General features: G+C 49.7%; 2 protein-coding genes across 4 annotated transcripts; both read right to left on the bottom strand.

Annotated features, from left to right (window-relative positions):
- Positions 1–440: 440 nt before the first annotated feature.
- On the bottom strand, positions 441–7894 carry LOC106942202 (matrix metalloproteinase-15-like). Of its 2 annotated transcripts, none has more exons than XM_015025424.1 (10): positions 7232–7894; positions 6783–6931; positions 6036–6158; positions 5647–5939; positions 5402–5563; positions 3230–3519; positions 3024–3162; positions 2340–2490; positions 2159–2274; positions 441–1568 (listed from the first exon to the last, which is right to left on the bottom strand). In XM_015025424.1, exons 1-10 carry the CDS (start codon positions 7412–7414, stop codon positions 1123–1125), a joined length of 2052 nt encoding a protein of 683 aa, XP_014880910.1. In that variant the 5' UTR covers positions 7415–7894; the 3' UTR covers positions 441–1122. The 2 variants fall into 2 exon arrangements, with proteins under 2 accessions (XP_014880910.1, XP_014880911.1); XM_015025425.1 differs by lacking the exon at positions 7232–7894 and adding an exon at positions 7064–7181.
- Positions 7895–8661: 767 nt separating this feature from the next.
- On the bottom strand, positions 8662–13933 carry zpd (zona pellucida glycoprotein d). 2 transcript variants are annotated; one of them, XM_015025428.1, is made up of 10 exons: positions 12995–13933; positions 12863–12899; positions 12683–12790; positions 11915–12123; positions 11683–11837; positions 11494–11608; positions 9378–9502; positions 9123–9306; positions 8938–9043; positions 8662–8872 (listed from the first exon to the last, which is right to left on the bottom strand). In XM_015025428.1, exons 1-10 carry the CDS (start codon positions 13013–13015, stop codon positions 8751–8753), a joined length of 1182 nt encoding a protein of 393 aa, XP_014880914.1. In that variant the 5' UTR covers positions 13016–13933; the 3' UTR covers positions 8662–8750. The 2 variants fall into 2 exon arrangements, with proteins under 2 accessions (XP_014880914.1, XP_014880912.1); XM_015025426.1 differs by having other exon boundaries at positions 11683–11840; positions 12995–13932.
- Positions 13934–14867: the final 934 nt, after the last annotated feature.

Below are 14867 nucleotides of genomic sequence, written 5' to 3'. Positions count from 1 at the left end.
TTTCCCTCCTCTTGTTTCAGACACAAACTGACGTGTTTTATGAGACGAACCGCCAAGAAGCAGAGCTGGAAGGAAAATGATGTGTGGTTTTTTAGATTTCTTTGCAGTCAGAGCTGTGTGGGACTTAAAGGGGCAGCATCATGAAAAACCAACTGCTTTCTGTTGTCTCCCTGCAGTGTTGCTCTTTCATCTTTTAAAAATCCTTTAATCTCCAATGTTAACCATTCAGCTGCAAAACGCCTGGGTGGACCTAGCCCCGCCTTCAAGGCGCAGCTCCTCCCCATTCAGCTACTTCAGACTAGCCAGCAGCAATTAGCAGGCAGCAGGTGGAGCTGCTGCTCAGAGCAGCACTGGTAAAAATGCTAAAGGGTTAATAGAGGAGCCATGTTGGGACAACTTCCTGGAGGAAGAGCAGGAGCTTTTAAAGAGACAGAGGCCCAATTTAAATTATAATTTAAGTTAATTATAATTTAATTATATAGAGCATTATTGTAACAACAGAAGGTAACATAGTTAGTCGATTGTACTGTAACAAGGCACTCTATAACTGGAAAACACATGATCCAACTGGAGTGGTTCTGGTTCTGGTCTCAGAGGTTCCAGAGGTCCAACAGCAGAACTGGAAGGTTCTGATTCTGTTTACAGCCAGGTTTGGATCTGCGTCAACATCCCAGCTCTGAACAGCTCCAAGAGCTCAAAACCCTACAGCCTGAAGTCTCCACCTCCAGGCTAAAGCATGGTGGTGGCAGCATGATGCTGTGGAACCTTCTGGTCTTATCCACTTCCTGATTGTTTGTCACATAAAATCAGAGTTTTTAGTTGAATAAACAACAGTGAAGCCGTTGTGTCACGGTGCAGCGTCTCTGATCTATGAGCTCTAATGACTTCTGCAATTCTGCTGCAGCTGGATCCGGCTGGAGCGGATCCGAAACTCGCTGCCATCCAGATGGTTAACGCAGCGGCAGCCTCCTCATCGGGCCAAAGGCCCACAGAGAGCAGGCTGGAGCTGCATCACTTTTAAACAAATTTGAAATAGAAGAAGGAGGCAAGGGGTGGTAGAGTGGTGGTGACGGCTCGGGGGCGGGTGGTGGTACCGGCGGTCCAATTGGCCCATGGACCGAGTCAGACCCAGTCCTGCAGAGAGCGCTTGCAATGCACCAGGGCCCGGGACGGCTCCTTGTTCTGCAGAGTCCGGAGGATGGCGTAGACCAGAACCAGGATGCACAGGATGAGCAGCAGCGGCGCCGTCACCATGACCAGGGTCATGACCTTTGACTCACTGTCGGCCACTGTCACCACCATGTTCACTTCCTGGTCCGGATGGTCCTCTGTGCTGCCGGGTCTGAGCTCCCGGTCCGGCCCGTGGCCCGGTTCGGTCGGCTGCGGGGGTTGGACCGGTTCCGTCCCTGGGCTCCGCTTGGTTTCTGGGTCGGGGTCCGGGTCCGGCTCGGGGGCCCCAACGCAGCCCATGAAGTCCTTCAGGATGGAGCGGGGGTAGCCGCGGTCCGCCTCCGTCCGGCGGTTGTCGAACCTCCAGTAACTGGAGCCTTTGTAGAAGTAGGTGGAGGCTGCAGGCAGGAGAAGAAGAAGAACATCAGAACCACGAGCCGCTTGTCCGTCAGAATGTCGCAGTTAAAAAAGGAAACAGAGAAGAAGAGAATTAAACGTCTTTTCATCTGCTGCATTGGAGCGAATCAACCAGGTGACACAGAAATGCTGATGCTACGTAAGGCTGCAATAAACAGGAAGTAGAGGTTGGAAACAGGAAGTAGAGGTTGGAACTACCATGGACCAGAGAGAGTCCACCCTGCTGCAGGTCTGGACTGGGAATGTTGGCTATGTCAGTAAACTTGTTTCCATCCACCTCATGCGAGCGTAAAAACTTTTTTGTGGCATTATTTCAAATTCCACGTTTTCCTTTTCTAATGCGACGCGAACAGCTGCTGATGGTGGCAGGGCCACAAGGGGGCGCTGTTCACAACAACCAGCAGCAGACCTGGTTTATCAACGACTCAAGTCCCAAACGTTGGTCAGGTCAGAACCGACCTGAAGGAGTCCAATCAGAACCGTTCTGACCAGGCTCTGCTCCTCTAGCGGCTCTGGTTTCCAGCTTCCTTCTCTGGTGGTTGGGGGCGGAGCTACAAACAGGAAGCAGTACCTCCATCGTCGCTGAGGAAGGCTCCCCTGGGCGAGGCCGGGATCTTGCCCCACCTGCTGATGGGTTTGGGGAAGTCGTGGTCTGCGCTGCGTGTCTCCTCGTTGTAGCGCCAGTACCTGCAGACAAGCAGCAGCTGATGACTCAGGGCGGCAGGAGCGTCTGCGGGCGCCGCAGGGCTTACCTGTCGCCGCTGAAGAAGTAGGTGAACTCTTTGGGCTCCCACCAGATGGCGGTGTCGATCCGATGGGCGGGGATTCCTCGGCCATACTGATGCAGTGGCTGAGGATAGCCGGGCAGAACGTCGGCCTCCCGGAACAGCCAGAACCTGTCGCCTGGAGGACAGGGGGACAGACAGGGGGACAGACGGGAGGACAGACAGGGGGACAGACGGGGGGACAGACAGGGGGACAGACGGGAGGACAGACGGGGGGACAGACGGGGACAGACAGGGGGACAGACGGGGGGACAGACGGGAGGACAGACGGGGGGACAGACGGGGGGACAGACAGGGGGACAGACAGGATCTTACAGCCGGCCTGAAATAAAGGGTTAAAGGGCCCGCCTTCTGGCCCAATGGTAACGTGCCGCTGCTGGTCATGTGACTTGTGACAAAAGAGTTTCCATTCCCATTTTGCTTGAGTTTTTTTAAATTGCTGTGTTTCCATTAAACAAATGTATTATTGTAATTTTAATTTGCTCATTTCTGCGGTTAGTACAGCAGAGAGAACTCTAACTCCGTGTTTTCCTCCTGCAGCTCGGCTCCTCTGGAGTCCCGACACACCGGAGCCACACTGGGTCCCTCCCCTCATGTTGAGAAACCTTTCCACTATGGCGTCGGAGAAAGGAAGCAGCAGGAAGTCTCTACCTTTAAAGAAGACAAATTTCCCGTCGTGTCGTTCGTAGGCGGCGTCGATGTCGTCAGGGAGACCGTTCCAAAAGACGGAGATGGGCATGGGGTAATTCTCCAGGACCCGGTTCCTCCGGACCCTCCAGAACCAGCGGCCCTGCAAACAGCCACAGCTTACTGCTCAGGTTCTGGAAGCCGAGCCGGGGTTTAGGGTCGGCTCTCACCTTGAAGACGAACATCTCGCCCCGCAGCAACGTCACCGTGTCAAAGTCTCCGTCACAGATGCTGGGCGGGGCGTCTCTCCTGACCGCCGGCGTGACCGGGTCCGGCCCGGTCCAGGTGGTGATGGGCAAAGTCAGATGAGAGGTAGGCGTGGCCAGAGGAGGGGTGGGGGTTGGATCCGGGTTGGTTTGGGTCGGGTCGGGGGGATCAGGCATTGAGTGGGTGGGTGAGGAGGATGTGGAGGGGGGCGTGGGAGGAGAAGTGGGTGGAGCATCAGAGACCACAGGAGGACCTGAAGAAGAAGAGAGCAAAACAGAACCTGAGGGAACGACGGACAGAACCCGACCCAACAGAACAGAACAGGATGCCTGCAGAGCCACATGCAGCTGTCCAGACATGCGGCGTCCTGCAGCTCCTGATCCCTTTATTTCTGGCCGGCTGTAAGCATGTCGGATCATACGAGCCAATAGAACCGGGTCACCTCAACAGCTTGAGGAGGAAAACAGGAAAAGTGCACTTCCTGTTTGGGGCGCTGGTGTGAATTTTCTCAGATTCCTTAGATTCTCTGAATCTGTCGTCACGTTCAGAATCACATGAACATGCGTTTCTGATCCGACTCATCTGTTATCTCCATCAGTTCCTAATGGATCTCTGATGAAGACTCCTGAGTGGTTCTGTGGTCTTTAGCTTCACTGGATCCGGTTCTGATCCAGGTATATTATCTGACCAGAGGAATCTGAAGCTGCTGTCCTTCAGTAGCGAACAGATTCCTTTGAACGGTTCTATGTGGTTGGAATCGACCCAGTTAGTCAGAATTGTTCTTTGTTTGTATGGCTTTGGTAATGAATGATGCTCTGCTTTCAGGTGAATAGGTATTGTTTTTATTTAATTAAAAAATATAAAATTAAATTAATACAACTGATAGAAATTAATTGTTTTTAAATTTAAAGGAGCAGAAAATTATTTTTTATTTCTGCTAAAGCAATTCAAGTCTATTTTTCTTTAATTGTGCTTCCAAATCATAAATAGATCTAAATGTTTTTAATGCACATAACAGTAAAGAACAACTTGTTTTTTTATTTCCATGACTTCATTAGAAAGCTTAGACACTTTCAGACCCAGTAAATAACTCAACATGCCAAGTGGACGTGTTCACATTTACCAAACAGCACCACTTCATTAGGAAGAAAATATTTTCATCCATCCATTTTCTTTACACTCTTGTCCCTTAGTGGGGTCGGGAGGTGCTGGTACCTCTCCAGCTAACGTTCCGGGCGAGAGGCGGGGTCACCTGGACAAGTTGCCAGAATGTCACAGACAATATTGTAATTTCAGGTTGAATTATATGCTGAACAAAAATATAAAGGCCCGTGTCAGATATTGTTGCCATGTGGAGGTAACAACAGTAAATGAACATTTGCTGAACTAATATTTCTCTTGATCTGTGTATAATTTTTAATCCAAGCTGCTGTCAGTGAGCATCACTCAGTGAGTTATTTACTCAGTGCATTGTGGGACATGTCCACTGGGTGAGCAGACAAGATGAAAACAACTGGACAATAAAAGGCCCCAACACGTCACATGATGTCTCCAGTCATCAGACTGTCTGTGTCCGCTACGGGAAGCCGACTGGGTCAGAATCAGACTCCTCATCCTGACCCTGATCATGACTGTCAATCCGCTACAAACGGCAGAACCACGATGATATCAATGCCGATATGAAGATCAGTAATTACTGAAAATATAGTTTGAGTTTCTCTATATATTGTGTAACCCAAATGTTAATAAAACTCTTATATTTGACACGGGGCTTTATATTTTTGTTTAGTGTAATTTAGATGTGTTTTTGCGGAGTCGATTTCAGGTTAGCTGGTCTGTGACTGTTACACGGGTTAAGGTGTTCCTCAGCCAGAAAACGTTTGAGAAACGCTGCAGTAGATTGTAGTACCCATAGTGAGAGCCAGGGGGCGCAGCTCCAGAACGGAGCCTTGAGGAACTCCACAACTGATTTATAACAAAACATTTATTGATCAAAACTTTAGCAACAGGGCAGAATGCCAAGCAGATGGTTAGCAAAACACTCCAGACCTGACTGAAGCAGGAACTGCTGACCTACTGACCTCCTGAACCCCTGACCTCCTGACCTGCTGACCTCCCTGCCTGCAGCGCCTCACCATACATGCGCTGGACCCCTGCGATGTCGTCGCCATGCAGGCTGAAGTTTTGCGCGTTGCTCCACTGGTAGAAAGGAGCCATGATGGCGGCGGGGTTCTCTGAGTGCTCCAGGCCCAGAGCGTGGCCTAGTTCATGCACCGCCACCAGGAAGAGGTCGATACCTGCAGCACAGGTGACAGAAACAAATGTTGTCATGGAAACGTTACAGGATGGGCAGCCCGACTGCAACCGCCCAGTATCGGACCTTCCTGGTTCTGGGCATCCAGCGTCCACGGCTCGTCGGCGTCGAAGTGCATGTCTCCGCCAGTTCCCGGCCCGGGGTAGAAGGCGTGGGCCAGCGACCCGCCCTTGCCGTCAAACAGGGACATGTCGCCATGGAAACCAGAGGCAAAGAGGAGCAAGATGTCAGCGGCGTCCCCCGCAGGTCGCTCCTGGAAGCACAGTGGCGTCACGCTGCTCCACACACCAAAGGCCCGGCGGATTGCATTGGAGGTCCGGTTCAGACCCAGTGAGGGTGGGATCCGCTCTTCCAGAATGCTGGCAGAGCAGGACAGACGCCTTCAGAACCGGAACCAGCAGAACCGGAACCTTTGGGCTGAAACGTGGCTTTGCTTCAGACTCGGGGAAACCAACCTGAAGGAGAGTTGCTCCTTATCCCAGCGCTGACCCGTCAGGGCGAAGCGCCTCGTCCTGACCTCGCCGGCCCCGTCCTCAGGCGTCCTGTCGGGGAGGGCGCAGCGAGGCCGCTGCATCGCCCTGCGCCACACACACAGCTCAGCTCACATGTTTACATACACATGGCAGGCCGATGTGCTAACAAAGACTGAACTTTGATGACTTTAAAATGAAAAGTTTCACTTATTGAAACACACACCGCCTCTAATATTCATGAATATAAAAGCACACCACACTTTTCAGATTTTCTTTGAATCTTTGCCACTAGCGTCATTGTTGGGCCGGGGGGCGGGGGGTTTGGCCTGGGCCGCGTTTGTTGTTTGACGTTTACCCAGGAAGCACATCGTGAGTGAAACAGTCACTGGGACTGATTACTATATATACCATTGAGGGACAGTAACTGTAACATTACATAAACCTTTCTGAACAGGCGAGGGCGCTCTTTCTCCGTCTATAGTCAGACCTCAAAGCGACTTGAACCCATTCCTTCCTCCCTGCCACCTCCAGACCCGGGGCCCTCATGGGCACCCAGCCGCCCCCCTATAGCTCCGCGCCTGATCTTTGCCTTCAACCTCAAAGCTTTCCTCTGGTGCTCCGATCCAAATTAAATAAAATAATTAAAGTTTGCAGTCAGAACAGGGAAATGTTTAAAAGGTTAAAGGCCGTGTTGGGCCTGCAGATGGTTGCCATGGTAACGGAGCTTACGTCAGCGTGGCGGCGTCCAGGCGGCCGGTCGGCTCCAGGCCGTAGACGCGCTGCATGTCGCTGACGGCTCTGGACAGAATCTGGACCGAAAGCGGGCCGGACATCTGGAGACTGGACCGGGACAGGTAGCCGAAACGACGGAGCCACTCCTACCAGAACACACACACGTTTTCAGGTCACAGGCTGAACTGGACCCGGTTCCAGCAGCAGATGGTTCACATCAACATTCCTGCTCTGACAGAGAGGAGAAAAATTTACTCAGCAATAGAACCGAACCGGACCTGGAGGAACGGGTCAGGGGAACCATCAGGAACTCCTGAGGGAGAAAATCCTCAGCAGCAGATCAACCAGATGTTCATGACTTCAGGAGGGAACTGAACTGGGAACTAAACTGTAAGGGAACTTTGAGCCAGGGCCCGGAAGTGGGAACGCCGCTCTCCTCCCTTTACCTGCGGGTTGAAGTTTTCCTCATCAGGCGTCTCTGCGCTGCAGGAGACCAGCGGAACCAGGCAGACCGACATGATGATGATGATGCGCATCTTCCTCTCTGGCCGCAGCTGATGCGATGATGATGAAGATGAAGAAACTTTGTCCATTAGACAGAGAGCGCTTCTTCTTCCTCCGCAGGCCATCCAGATTCCGAACTCTGGAGTTCTGATCTAAAGTTGGACCGCAGAACGGTTCGGATCCTCCGGCCCGGTCCAATCCAGGGATCAGCTGCAGCAGGACTCACATACCCGAACTGAACCGAGCTCAGAGGAACCGGATCCTGGAAAGTTCAACAGTTCCTTTCGTCACCGCGGAGAAGTGGATCCGAAAGATCAGAACCTATCCGAGGTTCTGCTCACACCGTCAGGTCACATTATTTCAACATCTAAAGCGGTAAAAACGACGGAAAAACCCGAATAAAGTCGATCCATAATTTCAGAGCAGGTCTCCTCCCTGTATGGCAGATCATTATATCACATAATAAAAGCCCAGTCTTAACTGCTTGGATTCGAAATGTACCCTCACCGGCTACTTTATTAGGTACACCTGGTCACAGAGTCCTCGTTAAACCCGACTATCTCCATCCCTTCACCGAGGCGAGTCTGGTTCTGATGGTTCCTCTTCTGGTCTCAGTCCAACAAGCAAAGTTCAAATATGCAGAACCGCATTATTTCCAAATAAATGTCATAATCTGAACAAACGGGAAGAAACTGCTCAGAAACCAAAGATCCAATTCTGTTTATTTCATGTTCTATAAAGCAGTCCGGTCCCAACAACCCGGTTACTCTGTCGGTTCTGAGCCTCTGTTTGACCATCATCTTCATCACGGCCTCCGGAGCTGCTGCTCTGATTGGCCAAGTCCATGGACGGTTCTACGGGGGCCAGTGGGGCCCCAACGGGGCCAGTGCCCCAGCAGAATCGGTCCTGGTTGATCACAGAGGGTTTTAAACTGCAGGTAGCCGGGCCCTTTAAGGGACCTCCAAGCAGCTGAATCTGGGCCCGTTCTGAATTGAAAGAACTTGATTATTCTCTGGTCAAACGGCTTGCCATACCTTCTGTAGTTGACCTACATTCATAAGGAGAGCCGAGGCCGCCACCTGCTGTTCTTGTTGTAGAATTGCAGCTGCGCAAACAGATTTACTAAAAAATTGGAATAGTTTCTTTCCAACCTTATTCTTTACCACTTTATTTTGTAAGTTATTAGGTTTCTGTTGGCAAAATTTAAAAAAAAAACAAAAAAAAAACAACAACTTTTGACCGTCTACATGATGACTTTAACATGTCTGCCTCACGAGCCCCCAGGTTTGGTCCGGTTCCTCCATCACAACAGATTTAATACATTTTTGGTTTTCTGCATCAGTTTCTGGCTGGAATGAATCACATCTAGAACTTGAAAGTATTTTGAATTTTATAAAAAGCTGCTGTGAACAGGAGGAAAACAGGAAGTGATGAAAGAGGGTTCATTGGAGCTTCCTGCCATCAGGGGCCCTCGGGTTCGGGGACCCGCCTCCTGCCGGCCTTGGCCATGATGATGAGGAGGGTGAGGAAGAGGCCCAGCGTCCAGACTGCGGCCACAGGAAGAACCGCCACCGTCAGAACATCTGGAACAAAGCAGACATGAAGAACAGAACCTGGAGATGAAGGACGAGGAGGAGGAGCAGCTCACTGGACTCGGGCCGGTCCGGAACCTCGACCCGGATCGGTCCGTAGGACAGCAGACCGCGGATGGGAAGCGGCCTGACGGCTTCCCGCTTGCTGATGGAGCCACAGCTCTGAGGAGAAAAACTTTGTAAGTTCTGGGAGGACCAGAGGAACCGGGCCGGGTTGGAACCGAATCGGGCCAGGGCTCACCGGCAGGCAGGACGGCTGGTCGTCCTGCTCGCACAGCTGGACGCTGCAGTGCAGGTAGAACTCGGCGGGTCCAGCGGTGAAGCGGAACATCTGGAAGCGGAACCGGACCCTGGAGCTCCGGCCATTGGGCCCGACCCGCTCCTCAGCCAGTGGGAGGAAGGTCACGGTGGGGTCGGCCACGCAGCTGAGGAAGAGGAGGAGGAAGGGTGAGGAACTGCTTCCTTCAGCACAGAGAGGAGCGGAACCGGTTCTGACCCGTTCTGGATGAGGCTGTGAAGCAGTCCGGTGGCGTTGGGCTGCCGGGACGGGCTGGCCCAGCAGTCATCGACCCGGAGCAGGAAGAAGTCTGCAGGCTCAGCCACGGAGACCTCCACATGCAGCTGCAACAGCGAGAGGGCCGGGGGTCAAAGGTCAAAGGAGAGGGTAAAACTGCTACACGGATAATATTTCAATGTTTCACAGCATGTTGGATTCATCTCAAAGCTGCAGCATGAAATAAATGATGCGGGTTAAAACCGTTGATACGGGTATCGCTAGTGTTGTAGTGGCTCCAGAAATCAGGTGCTAAGGGGGAGCTAAGCATTTTACTGAGGATGCTATGAGGATCTTTTGTTCCCTATAGTTAAACACACACATTAGTATTGTTATTTTAATCAGACTGATTTGCATTTATTTGATGCTTAGACGTCAGGATGAAGCCTTGAGCCATTAGCCAGATTACTTCCAGATATTACATCGTTTAAATCAGCATTTATGACAAAGGGGATACCCAAGTATTGATCCTAACCCTATCTACGTCACTTAATCATTTGAAGCGCCATGATGTACATCGGAAATGAGAATCTGGAGTATTGAACTGAGCGGCTAAACTTGTTTTTCCAAGTTGTTTTTGTCATTTTATTCTTGGTTTCTACTTGCTGGAATCGAGCTAATTTGTCTGTGAACGTAACACCTGGTTGGGCTCATAGACGGCGCCATTTACAGCTAGCTTAAAAACCGGCCGTACCTCCTCCCTCCTGACGTGTTGATCAAATTACAGACTTTGCCTGAATTCACACCACATGATTTATGTCACTATGTCATAAACAGCGTTTCCCCTGAAACCGGAGCAGCCTTAAAAACGTACAGAAGACGAGACATCATGTTTTTCCCAAACATGCTAGGCTACCTGACTGGGTGGCATTGTTTCCATGGTTACTGTTAGACGCTACCTTCTCCATAATGCGATATTTGATATCTTTCTAACCATATTTACTTATAAAGTATATGAACGTTAATCTTCTTGCCGTGTATAAAGTGTTAGCTGTAAATCCGCCGTTACACCAAGAGCTCCCAGTCATCATGACTGACTGCTGCATCTTTCCTCATTTAAATAAAATGACAAGCTTGGTTTTGACCCTTGTCTGTTGATGTTGTGCTTAGTACTGGTTACCTTCATGCTGAAGTTTACTACAGCATGTTAGTTACAAATCTTGGAGTTAGAATGGATTCTCATCTTCCATTCGAAAATCATATTAAGCATCTATTTAAAACCTGTTTCTTTCATCTTCACAATATCTCCAAAATTCGTCCATCTCTCCTTCTCTGATGCAGATTCTCTCGTCCATGCCTTTGTCTCCTCCAGGCTCGACTACTGCAACTCTCTGTTCATTGGAATCCATAAAAAACATCTTCAGAAGCTCCAATACATTCAAACCAGCGCAGCCAGGATTCATTGAGGGCCCGTAAATCTGACCATATTACACCTTATTCTGCATGACCTTCATTGGCTTCCTGTTACAGGATTCAGTACAAAATCTCTGTCATTACACATCAATGTTTAAACGGACCCTCTCTGGATTATCTGAAGGACCTTCTCATTCCACATTCATCCACCAGATCTCTGCGATCACAAGACAGCAACTTCCTCCACCTTCCTCGCTCCAGATTAAGGACCATGGGAGATCGGGCATTCGCTGGGCTGCCCCCCGTCTCTGGAACTCTCTCCCGGATTATTTGAGAGCTCAGCAACCACTGGTTCACTTCAAAAGAGGCTTAAAGACTTTTTTATTTAAGCAAGCCTATTCTGCCTCCACATGATTTTTATGATGTTGATTTTATTCTAATGAAAAGTGCGGTACAAATTAAATTGATTATTATTATTATTATTATTATGATAAACACCATCAATATCGTCCAGTCAGTTCATCTAAATGAGGGACATATTTTCTCACAAATTGCGACCACCGATTGGTCAGTTGCTGACAAATACCCTGGAATTTAAGTTTTAGCTTCATTCTGGAAGAATCCATTAGTCACCTTTTTCCATCCAGTCATTATTCGGTTAATCTAGATTAATCGGACCAGAACCGGGTCCGCTGCGTCTCCTCACCGGGTCCCGCAGCTCTATGGTCGGCGTGCCGCTGAAGGCCCGGCTGAAGCTGCTGTCGGCGAACAGCAACATCCGAATGGTGGCGTCCGTCTCCTCCACCTGCATCACCGTCTGGCTGATCAGCCAGGAGACCTACATTACCGCCGAAGGTCCAAACTGTGGCGGGATGACCGGAACCGGTCTTCTCACCTGGAGATGGGCCGGACCGGAAACGGCAGGCTGACTCTACGAAGGTTCGGGTAGACGCAGGTGAAGTCCAGCTTAATGGCCGGGTCTCTGATGATGTTCCCGCTGACCTGAGGTTCCGATTGGACCGTGAGGGAGTACAGGAGGTGGGTCGAGTTCTTCTGCAACAGAAGAGAGGGAATCTGTTTGGATCACGGGTGAGGAAAGTCTGAAGCAGTGGGATCGGGTCCGGTACCTGTAGCGGTTTCCCTCCGCAGGCCAGGTACTTCTCTCTGGAGGTCCGGAACATGAAGAACGGCGTCCCGGCGATCACCTCCCTCTGGGCCCGGCAGGACCGGTTCGGCAGGTGCAGCGACTCCAGCGGGACCTTCAGGTAGGAGAAGAAATCCTCCGCGGCCCGGATGCTCATGAAGTCTTTGCCGCACAGGACCTTCACCTGCGCGCCTGGAGGAGGACGGACAGCGTCACGGCGACAGAAACCCGCAAAAAGCCGCAGAGCGTGAAAAAAAAAAAAAAGAAACCGACTCTGGAACTTTAAGCAAACAGAAGCGCCGCTCCACGACTGACTGGTTAACCAGATTTATTCTAAATTAAAACTCATTTCATGGAAACGGCAGACATCTCTTACCCGCAGGTTGTGCGGAGCGTCCGCAAACAAAATAATCTGCGGGACTTTCTGGCTTTAGACCCAGAGCATCCAGACACACCCAGCTGCTCAACACAGGCAAAACCGGAGAACATATTTCTAACGAGCGGCCATGTTTTCTGTCCGTTTCCTGCGGGACAAACTGCGGGCGCTGGTTGGTCACTTGCTGACCAATCCACTGACAGGTGACGTCATGCCTAGTGGCTCAGAACCAGGATCTGAGCCAGCGGGTCCAGATGAGTCCAAACCTGCTGGTTCTGCTGCTGAATAAGAACCGACATGATTTTAACGGTTCGAGCCTTCAGAACCAGACCTGAGGTCCGGAGCCACCAGGACCGCCGGGAAGTGAGCACGTACTGTGTCCGCAGTTCGGGCCGTATAGTCCCGCGGCGCAGCGGCAGCTCCTCCGGTCCGCGGACAGGACGCAGGTCCGGGGGTCACTGCAGTTCTCCACGCTGCAGCTTCCTGCTCACACGCAGGACGGGATGAGTCCATCCGAACCGGAAACCACACAAGAAAAACTTCTTCTGTCCTTACCTTCAACTCTGAGACACATGAAGCCGAAGAGGATCAGCTGAGGAAGACAGAGCAACATTTAGCTCTTCACACTGCACAAATCAGCCGGTTCTGACGGTCCAGTCAGTCGGTTCTGACGGTCCAAATACCCACCTTCAAACCGAGCGGCCCCATGTTCCGGGAATCAGTAGATTCGGTTCGGTTCCGTTTCTCTGCGCTGACAGAGGATCCGGACGCCGCCTCTCCTCCGCTCGTTTTCAACAGCTGCAATCAGACACACCTGGTTTCACCTGCTAGCCGCGCATGCGCCTTAAACACCCGTTTGGCCTGTTAATTTGATATGTCTGCGCTCCTGCAGGAGCCAGTTGAGGCTCGGGCAGCTGGTCAGGATGCCTCCTGGACGCCTCCCTGGTGAGGAGTTCCGGTCCCACCGGGAGGAGGGAAGACCCAGGACCCGCTGCTGGCCTGGGAACGGCTTGGGATTCCCGGAGGAGCTGGAAGAGGCTGGAGAACCCGGATGAAGCGGAAGAAAATGGATGGATGGATGATTTATTCATGCACACTAAGAAAGAAGTTAAAATAAGTTTGAGTTAAATAAAATGAAGGAAAATAAAACAAGCCTTATTCCTATATAACCACCAACACAATTTTAAAATCAATATTTTATGACTATTTTCTTTAATTAAAAACAAACACAAGTCTGGACTTTTTGAAATTAAAGTGAACTGTTGGACTTAATTTATTTCTGTCTCTGTGCTCCACCAGGTTCGGTAACCAGTAGGACCGACCAGAACCCCTCAGTGTAGTTACCTTGAGTAATAATGAGATTTGATTATAAAAACAGGCTTTAATACCGAAAAATGATCAAATGTTACCAGGCATCCAAATGGATCAGGTACTGAGTGACATTCAGAACTCAGCTGCTGGACGGAACCAGGAGAGGCAAAGATCAGAGTTTAGCTTTTATTCTTCTCTGCAGTTTGTCCCACGAAGCTGAACTTGGTTCCAATTCCAGCTTCCGATTCGGGAAATGGCTAAAGGGTGATTCCACCTAATTTTTCCACTACCTTCCGCATCTTTAAAGACTCTAATTTAAAAACTACAACTCATAGACACTTCAAACCTGGATTAGATTATTCTTCTCTAATAGCAGAATATTTTAATCCATGTTTGGAATTTGTGAAACCTTTATGTGATTTGTGAAACTTCACTAAAGATCAGATTACTATTCATATATGTTCCATGCAGTTTTTTTCAAATTCAATTCTAATTCAAAACTACTTTATTAATCCCAATGGGAAATAAAATGTTGGTGTAACTCATTAATTCTTCAAAGAGTTATTGTAGATGGTGATGGCTGTTGGAAGGACAGATCTTTTGCAGGGGTCTGTTAAGTGAAGTTTCACAAATCAGAAAAAGGTTTCATAAATCACAAACATGGTTCTAAATATTCTGCTACTAGTTGAAAATAATGTAGTCCAAGTTTGAAAAGTCTATGAGTTGTAATCTTTAAGTTAGAGTCGATTAAAGATGCGGAAGGCAGTGAAAAATTAGGTGGAATGGCCCTTTAGCCATTTCCCGAATCGGAAGCTGGAATTGGAACCAAGTTCAGCTTCCGGTCTGTTCCCTCCAATCAGGTTCAGCTATTTACATACGACTGTCACACATAACATCGTTTTCAGGTCAGAAATCTGCAGGGAAGAGACTAAAGTGGGTCAGAACATTTTAAAACCAGCCAAAAGCCGCAGGACAGAACCGGAGCCATCTGCTATCTGGGTCAGAACCAGAACCATCTGCTGGTACTGGGCGGAGATGCAGTCTGAACCAGAACCTGAGGTTCGGTTGTAACTTAGTGGATTTCTGGGCGCCATTTCTAACAGTAAAAAATGAACAGCAATAATTTTCTTTATTTAACCTTTCATAAAGCAAAGAGGCTGTTAATTTTCAGTCATATTTTCACCATATTGTTCATACATTAATAAATATCAGCCTTCCAACATTCGCTAGTTTTAGTGTGCAAACTAAA

This window comes from Poecilia latipinna, unplaced genomic scaffold (genome assembly GCF_001443285.1).
Source record: "Poecilia latipinna isolate Pla-1442-1.1 unplaced genomic scaffold, P_latipinna-1.0 Scaffold4113, whole genome shotgun sequence".
NCBI classification, from domain to species: Eukaryota; Metazoa; Chordata; class Actinopteri; order Cyprinodontiformes; family Poeciliidae; genus Poecilia; species Poecilia latipinna.
The sequence above is the reverse complement of the archived record's forward strand: the minus strand, read 5'-3'. Positions and strand labels throughout refer to the sequence as shown.

What these genes read in the sequence shown, in the direction of transcription:
- LOC106942202 (XM_015025424.1), bottom strand. Translation starts at nt 7,414, where the DNA reads ATGGCCTGCGGAGGAAGAAGAAGCGCTCTCTGTCTAATGGACAAAGTT. An exon ending in CTGGACGCCGCCACGCTGAC is followed by an intron (nt 6,159 to 6,782) that starts GTAAGCTCCGTT and finishes TGTGTGGCGCAG; the next exon opens with GGCGATGCAGCGGCCTCGCT. An exon ending in GGATGCCCAGAACCAGGAAG is followed by an intron (nt 5,564 to 5,646) that starts GTCCGATACTGG and finishes CCTGTGCTGCAG; the next exon opens with GTATCGACCTCTTCCTGGTG.
- zpd (XM_015025426.1), bottom strand. Translation starts at nt 13,015, where the DNA reads ATGGGGCCGCTCGGTTTGAAG. An exon ending in CATGTGTCTCAGAGTTGAAG is followed by an intron (nt 12,791 to 12,862) that starts GTAAGGACAGAA and finishes GCGTGTGAGCAG; the next exon opens with GAAGCTGCAGCGTGGAGAAC. An exon ending in GCGGAGGGAAACCGCTACAG is followed by an intron (nt 11,841 to 11,914) that starts GTACCGGACCCG and finishes CTTCTGTTGCAG; the next exon opens with AAGAACTCGACCCACCTCCT.